This window comes from Urtica dioica, chromosome 2, assembly GCF_054948205.1.
Source record: "Urtica dioica subsp. dioica isolate 48M chromosome 2, U.dioica_male_clone48M_v1_H2, whole genome shotgun sequence".
Taxonomy (NCBI): Eukaryota; Viridiplantae; Streptophyta; class Magnoliopsida; order Rosales; family Urticaceae; genus Urtica; species Urtica dioica.
The window spans coordinates 33,012,995-33,021,907 of record NC_142757.1 but is presented as its reverse complement, the minus strand read 5'-3'; the positions used below and the strand labels follow the sequence as shown (position 1 = coordinate 33,021,907).

Below are 8,913 nucleotides of genomic sequence, written 5' to 3'. Positions count from 1 at the left end.
AGACTAAACAAACATTAAGATACTTGATATGATCTCGGCCCACGGAGTCCCCGGAATCGCAGATCGCCGCCGTTCCTGCAACAGCCAAGCTCTGCTTGAAATTCTCTCTCAGCCTTTCTATATACACTTGTGTATCCTTAGTACAATGTTTTAGTGTGTTTAATATTACAAATGTATATTAGATTTGGTTATAAGGAAGACGATGGAGTTTATTGACTTTGACATCAGCAGCCATGGACTACAATGAAGCACCGATCGTCAAAGGACAATCGATAGGTCTCGTTCTCTCCTAAACAAAAGACTAAAATCTACTAAGCCCAGTTCTATTTTCAAATTTGATACCTCCGCACTGACTGTAAAGAAGCTTAAGTAGTAAAGGACGGCTGACACTTACCGGAAGCCTACCAATTAATTGATATTTACAATAATACTCAGATACCTAATATGATTCATTCCCAAATAAAATGCCAAAGAAGCAAAACGACTGACTTAATGAGCCAGCCAGACTACATGTGGCAACTTTACCCCTTCTTCTACACAGTGTTTCATGTAAATCCTAGGCAATCCCGTTAAGGGTGCTCAGTAAAAAACCGCAAAGCATAAAGAGACATTCAAGCTTCCAAGCCTCAAAAAAGTCATACCAAAACATCAAGTACAAGAGTTTTTAATAAAATTCAGGATTATGAAAGATCGAGTGAGCTCAGCAAGCATTTACATAATTAGTCTTTAATGAACTCCATCGAAGGAAACCGCAAAATCAGAGGCATATCCACGAATTTCACTGAAGGATGATTCCAAAGCTTAGACAAAAGTACAAACCTCCCCACATACAGATCCACAAAGAGATTTCCACCAGCTTGAGTAAAACCTACAGAGAACAAGAAACAAGACAGTTGAAATTTCTGCAGCGAGAAAGTCTGACCTAAGTTCAATTAAACCATACCTTCTTGTCAATGTTAGTACTGTAAATAGTTCTCGCACACATCTAATGCCCATCATCAGCCTGCAGATTCAAACACGAGAACCATTCAAGAGGTTTAGATCGATACACCAACTTTTCAAAATACAATTTGACTTTTATCAAGTCCGAAAAATAACATACAACACATATCAGTAAGACAAGATTTCCTAACACGAAATGTAAGATTAAGATACTGAATTTACATTTTGACGATTACATTTACCATTCAGAAGACAAACGATGTGACTGCACCTAGAAAAATTGACGTAGAGCTTTGCTCCAAGCTTAATGATGCTAGCTCTAATGTGTATTCATGCTAAGGATAGTAACTAGAATGGTAGCATGAAAGTCAAGATTGTCATTTATCTGGAGAATTTCTATAATGCATGTAACTAGTTATAACCTTTTTATCTGATTTAAGAGCGTCGCAGACAAGCCTTTTAACCGTGCTGGCCAGCAGATCCTTCCTGGCATCCAAATCCAGCTGAGCGAGAAAAATGTCCTTACACTGGGCTGCCAGATCAGCCTTTTGGTCGTCCGGGATGAGACCGAGCCCGCGCCTCCAAACGCACTCCGGGACCGAGCTCCCCTCCAAAAGCTCGCCGAGGACCGCCCAATGATCGACCACCGGAGTGGAGTTCTGAGGCTCCTGGGTCAGTGTGCCATTGGGCTCGGGCTTGGTCTCCGTTTCCGCCCGGGTCCGTCGCTTCGAGGCTCTGGACGTGGAGGCTTCGCCGTTGCGCTTCAACGACGATTTGGGGCTCTGGGGCTTCAGGGCTGTTGAGGAAGATTTGGGTTTCTTCTTCTCGGCGGCGGAGTGGGAGCTGGAATGGCCTGTGTCGTCGGCTTGGGGCTGGGTCGGAGTCGTCTGAGTCTCCATTGGGTCGGGAGTGGAAGGAGGAGGTTCCATGAGGGAATGGAGGCGGTGGAAGAAGGGCCAGGAGGAGGAGGACCTGCGCTTCTCGAGCTTGTACTTCTTCTTGATGGTGTCGATGCGGTTCTTGCATTGCACCTCCGTGCGCCGGTGGCCGCGGAGGGCGTTCACGGCCTCCGCCACCTCCTTCCAATCCTTCTTCCGGAGCTTCTTCAGGTCCTGGTAGCGCCGCCCCCACTCCTCGATCAGCGTCGCCGTCGCCTCCTCGCTCCACAGCTCCGATGGTTCGGCGGCGGCCTTTCTCTTCACACTCGCCTTCACCACGAAACCGTCCGAAGATGACTCAGACTCGGGCTCGGACTCGGGCTTCTTGTTGTCGGTTTGGGGTTGCTTTCCTTCAACGATGGGTTCGCCCTCGGACTCCGACTCGAATTCCGAGCCCGATTCGGATTCCTCTCGAGGAGGAGGAGTCTTCTTCACCGCCATTTAGAGTGTGACAGAGGTTTTCGGGGGAATAGGAAAGGAGAGAGCGGAGGGGCTTTTGAAGTAAAGTTCAAAACTAGGGGTTTTCGGAGGTTTGGAAATGGGACTTTGGGTTACGGAAATTTCGAGGTTTGAAATGGAAATGAGTTCGGTCAAGGAAATAAATAGATGTCTAATCTAATAAATAGAAGACGAAGCGGCAAAAGAAAAAGAAAGAACTCCGACCTATAATCCACTATGGGAAAGAACGCTAAATCTTAATCGTCTATGCATGCTTTTCAATCGAATAAATAAATCTCTAAAATCAGTAGCAAATCCCAATTCCCACGTTGTTTCTTGATTTCTTTGAATAAATTATTGATTATTATTTGAAATTTAAGGTAAGTAACATGGGTAACGTTATTTTTTTGAAATTAATGACATTATTGCTTTTTCTTTTAATGTGTTACTCAATTCGGTTGTTACCTTAATTACACATTTAGCCTATCGGTAAAGAGGGTATAGCATAAAATAATTACGTCATGCAATGAGAATTTGCATATTTGATCATCAACATTCAAAGAGGCATTTCCGTGTTGGTCATTGCTTCTGCTTTTGTCCGCCTAGTAATGTTGTCAAATGAAGAAATAGTATGACATAAAACTGGCAATGACAAAACCACCGAGACCACCAAAACTAATATTCGGCACAATTCATTGAAATTTGTTTGTATGTAAACTGAAAACAAACCAAAACTAATAAGAAAAGTTCGACCACTAGCTTCCGCAGGATAAGTATCTAAGACATCGGTGGTAGTGGACTTCGTTTCCTCATGATGAGTGGCAGAAGAAGACGCCTGATCGAAACCTCTTTCTAGATCCTCAATTCCGGATTGTCTTTCCTCCACAGGAAACATATTTTTCCTACAAGAGTGCGACAGGGTCAGGACTTACATTCTCGGTCTCCGCCACTTCAACCTCTGGAGGATTTGGAGATCTATGAGGGACCTCAGAAAGAGGTATAACAAAAATCGGAGTCGGACTATCCCCTCCACGTGATACCAATCAATATCACGAAGAAAAAAAAAACTCTCTCTCTGACCCAGAAGGCAGAGTCACAGTTTCTGGATCAGGTTCCGACCTCCTAACCATACAGGGGTCGAGACTCGGAACCGGAGTATTTTGAGCACCGCCCATCTCCTAATAGAGAAGGATGAGTTTTATCAATTTTTTTAATTACTACTTTTAAAAAAATTGTTGGCCAATCGTTGATGGATACAAATGATATATACGTCAATCGTTGCAAGGTAAAATCGTTGGAGTTTGTAGACCCTAAGACAAAGAAGCTCATTAGAAGAAGATTGCGATTGTAACTCTCTTTGGTTTGGTTGACATCTATGTCAACAAAACCTGATATTAGTGACATATATCTTTTGACTGATTTTGGAAAAAATTCTTCAAGTTTACTAATATTTGGATCTAAGTCCTTTTTTCAAATACCAATGATCTCTTTGGTGGAGCCTTTTAAAATTACGGTAAATATAAGTGAGAGTTTATTAAAAAAAAATACAATTATGCAAAATCTATAGCTTACATGAAAATATCAACCATATTTATTGAGCTTCTTCAATCCGTATTAATACCTTTTTTTATTTTTAGTGTCAATCACAATCATCTTTTTTGGCCCATATTTGATGAACATTTCGGAGTTTTCATTCGAGACTCATCTTTATTGGATAAATTACATAAATGCCCCCTGAGTTTTTGACCATTTAACAACGTGGTCTTTATTTTTATTTTTCTTACAGCGTCACCCTTGAACTTTGACAATCTTACAAACTTAGTCCTTCCGTCTATTTTTCAAAACAATCCATCCATTTTTGCCCATGTAACTGACATGTGACTATTTAAACAGGGACAAAATTGTAAAATAACAAAAAATATTGATTTTATAATTATTTAATATTATTAAAAATTATTATTTATTATATAAAAAAATAAATAAAAATAAAATAATTATGTAAAATATGAATTTTTAATAAAAATGAATTGTAAAAATGAATTATTATTTATTATTAATTTTCTATTATCGTTAAAAAAAAGTATAATGGAAATATATAAAAAAAAAGTATTAAAAAAAGACAACAAACAAAATGAAAAATGAAATTTTTTAATTTTAATTTATTAATTTTAAATATAAAATAATTAAATAAAGGATATATAGGTAATTTTAAATATTCAAGTTGTAATATGTCGATTACACAAGTTAAAATAGACGGAATATAGAAAAAAAATTTGACGGAATGACTAAGTTTGTAAGAATATGAAAGTTTAATGGCGACGCTGTAAGAAAAATAAAAGTAGGGACCACGTTATTAAATGGTCAAAAGTTCAGGGGGCATGAGTGTAATTTATCCTTTTTTTTTTTGCATTGTAGCGAAATAGCCAAAATGAAACTATGAAATTTTTTTTTAGCCTATGTTTCACAACTTTTAGGCAAATAGCCAACATGATTATGTGGCAATAATTAAGGTCTTATTTACCCTTATTTATTAATAAATTCGTCATTTTCTCTCTTCAATTTTTTTCCTACACTTTTTTTACATAAAAACTTCAAAAAACCATATATATCTCATATGAACTCAAAATTGAGTGATTCCAAATCCTACGGATTCGTGACGCCGAGATCTTCAAAAATGGATCCATTGTGTTTGATGAAAAATAATGTTTAATACCATAGATGTAGAAAAATCTAACTTAAATATGGAAATAACGGAAATTTTTTGAAATTATAAAAAAAATGGAAATGTAAATATGATGCATTAAATATATTTTTTCATCAAACACATTGGGTCTATTTTTGAAGATCTCGACGCCACGAATTTGTAGGATTTGAAATCACTCAATTTCGAGTTCGTATGAGAAAGATACGAATTTTTGAAGTTTTGATGCAGAAAAATTATTTGAAAAAAATAGGAGAGAGAAAGTGACGAATTTATTAATGAATAAGGGCAAATCAGACATTAATTATTTTCACATAAGCCATTTGACTATATCCCTAAAAATTGTCAAACATAGGCTAAATCCAAAATCACATGTTTAAAGTGATCTAGTTACTTACAAATCTCTTTTTTTTTTGTGACTGCTGTTTTTACCCTGGAACACTAGTTTTAATTAGACGACATTAATGGTTGAACGGTGTTTGTTCATGCTTTATTGTGCTTGCGTTTGTAGTTTGGGTTTTAGTTTTGATCACCGCAATAATATTCATGATGAAGGGTGGTGATTTAAGGACAGAGGGTTGGCAATCAAAGATTGATCTTCTTTTTACAGATATAGCAAAAAAAAATTCAAAGAAAGATGGGACAATGAAAAAATGAGGTTTTTTTTTCGAGACGAGTGCAGCTTCAGCAACTCGGGCTAATCTGCATATCACGTCCTATTCCATAGTCATACCACACGACTGTCCAGCAAATGGATTTGATTTTGTTGGATTTTTTTTCTTCCAGCAATGATATGTAATGATGTCACATTACATTACATCAAACCGCAGTTTTTTGCGCTGTTTCAACCTTTGATATGTAATGATTTTGAATTTTTATCTTGTTTTAATATATATAAGCATAAAACGGCTATAAACTACGGAGACGTAGATACATTTGTTTGAAATACAAGCTAAAAAGTTTGAAATTTAGACACAAAGTACAATCTAACAAGTTCGAAGTTCAGATACAAAATACAACCTAAAAAGTTTGACATGTAGTGTAAAAGTCTAGTGTAATTAAACAAGATATGCAAAGTACAAAATAAACTTCGAAGACGTAGATAAAATATGCCTTCAATCTTGATCACCAATCTAGTTATGTTGTACTTAAAGAAGGCACTGACGAGGTTCAAAGCCCCGATATTCTGCAGTGCCATATTATAAAAAAAATTGGTCAGCATAAAAATTTGAAAAAGATGGATAAATTATGCATCAAAACTTCGAAATTCATCTAGAAGACATAGCAAAAAAAAAAAAAAAAAAAAAAATGGGTCAAAAAAAGAAAGGAAAGATGGAAATGGATAATCCAGCATAGACAAAAATCTTCAAAAATTGTCATTAAATAAAGGCAAAAAAAATCCAAAAGCACAAAACCTCAAATTATGCATTCAAACAATGAACTAAATTTTAATATGCTTGTCTAAAGTTTTAAATCACACAAACTCGACAATGAACTCCGAAACAACCTTAAAAATTGCGAAATACACAAAATAAAACCTCGAAATTGGTATCATAATAATCACAAAAACTACGAAATACACATAGCAAAACTTTGAATTTTATCCTCAAAATGTAGCTAATAAATTCGAACTGAGATAAAACTTTTGAAGCCTGCATTCAAACAGGTAATTAAACTTTGAAACCCTCGTCTAAGCTTTTAAATCACATTAAATTCATAAATGAAATTTGAAATTACCCTAAAATAAACTTTGAATGCTAAGAAACAATAGGAACCAACCATTGAGAGCAGTGGAGATGACACGCGATGGCCGAGAGAGAGCTTCAAGAAATTGAGAGCTAAGCGTGGAGACGACGAGAGACCAATGGAGATGAAGACCCGTTGTGATCGAGAGCCGCAAGCGCGAAGACGAAGGCGGAGGGTGCGTACGGCAGAGCACTACCGCAGAGGGCCGCTGCAGCGGTGTGGGTTATGTGTGGTCTCATGAATTTTTTTTTTTATTGAAGCCGTGAAGAAAGTTTGGAAGATGAATAATGTGCGTTTGGTTTGGTTGATGTAAGGGAAATGAAAGATTTTTTTAAAGGTGTTTTAGACATTTCAATAACCCAAAAGCTTTATTTTCCTGATGTGTGCAAAATGAAGCTTGGTTTCCAAATGTGATGTTACATGAAGCTTGGAAACTCAAGTTTCCCTTTCATTCTCATTTCAATGACATTCTCATTCTTTATTCCCATTCAGCACTTTTATTTTTCAACCAAACATGTCGTAAATGGCAAGGGCTAAGACCATCTCCAACCTACACCATTTTAGTGTGGGAAGTGACACATTTGGTATGAGTTTTGCTCCAATTCACACCATATTTTTGCACCAAAAATGGTGCAATGAATAGTTTATCACCATATTTGGTGCAACACTTCATTATCACCATTTTTGTGCAACAAAATTATTAATTGCAAATTCATCTTCAAATAAAATATATTTATAATTTTGAACCTGTTTAAATAATTTATGAAAATATATAACATTAATTTAACACCAATTACCTATCAAATAAAATAAACACCAATATACTAAAAATCATAAAAGTGCAATCCAATAAAAATTATACTTGTCGCACACGACATAATGGAAAAAAAAAATACAAGTACATACATATGCAAATAAAAATCACAAATTACATGAGAAAAAAAAAACTATTATTTTTATGTGTTTCTTTTGTTTAGTTTATTTTATATATTTAATATATTTTACCAATGAAATGTAATGTATTTATGTAATCTTCATTCTATAATTGTTATCTCATTATGTTTATTTTATTAGGGTGATTTTTTTATATATTCATTTTGTAGTATTAACATAATGCTTAATAATATTGTAAATTAATTTGATATGTTGTTAAAAAAAATAATATACTACTTAATAAGCTTATTATTGACATAATAAATTAATAGGAGTTAATTTGCAATTGATATGAAGTAATATGAAAAAGTATAAAAATAGAATTTTTTTTTTTTTTTGTGGTATTTGGTGTTGTGGGTTAGAGATAAAAACATTATTTGATGTGATAGTTGCACAAATGCAAAACTTGTACCATTTTTGTGTTATGGGTTGGAGATGGTCTAACAAATAAAAAACATGAAGAATGTTTGGCATGAACCGAGCCATAGCCGAGCTCGAATCTTGTTAGTTGGCCCCCCAACTAAATTACACCTTTAGTCCATAGGTTTAGACGATATAGCACAAAAAGAAGGAAAAAGAAGCTCATGGGATTAGGATTTTCATATTTGATCATCAACATCCAATCTTTGGGGCATTTGTATGATGGTCAATAGCCACCACCTTTTTGTTTTTGCTTTTGTGCACACAGCAATGCAACCAAATGAAAAATAGAACGACATAAATCTGTCTGTGACAAACTTGCATTCAAATTTTTTTTTTTTTTTTGTGATGTAGTTAAATAAAGTTTGCATAAGTTTTTTATTTTTTTTACTAACCCATGGATTTGCTTTGCAACCGTTTTGCATTTGGAATAATAGTAAATTAATATTCTATGGATTTGAAGTCGTTTTAAGTACTTCCTTACCGTCGTTTATTCAGTAGACCTGTCTAAGCGGACTTCTTTTTAAAAAGAAGGAACCTGTCATATTGGACTGAATTGAGCAAAAATGTAACTTTTTTTTGCTCCGAATTTTATATGGCTACATATATCAAAATAGAATAAGCGCAGATATGTTTCGATCAATTCAATATTTCGAAGCAAATGCTTCAGTGGAACTAAAAATTAGAATTTCCTTGAAATTGTACATTTCATGTTTTATTTTATTTTTTTTAGACTATGTTTCATACTCAGATATGTCCACATAGCTGCCTGCAATAGATTTGAGGTCTTCTTTC

General features: G+C 35.2%; 1 protein-coding gene across 2 annotated transcripts; it reads right to left on the bottom strand.

The window, feature by feature from the left end:
* Window positions 1-617: 617 nt before the first annotated feature.
* On the bottom strand, window positions 618-2,563 carry LOC149404445 (uncharacterized). 2 transcript variants are annotated; one of them, XR_016302030.1, is made up of 3 exons: window positions 1,469-2,563; window positions 944-1,003; window positions 618-868 (listed from the first exon to the last, which is right to left on the bottom strand). XR_016302030.1 is itself a non-coding variant. In XM_089630272.1 (3 exons), exons 1-2 carry the CDS (start codon window positions 2,319-2,321, stop codon window positions 986-988), a joined length of 975 nt encoding a protein of 324 aa, XP_089486398.1. In that variant the 5' UTR covers window positions 2,322-2,558; the 3' UTR covers window positions 618-868; window positions 944-985. The 2 variants fall into 2 exon arrangements, 1 of the variants encoding a protein (XP_089486398.1); XM_089630272.1 differs by having other exon boundaries at window positions 1,365-2,558.
* Between the last annotated feature and the right edge of the window lie 6,350 nt (window positions 2,564-8,913).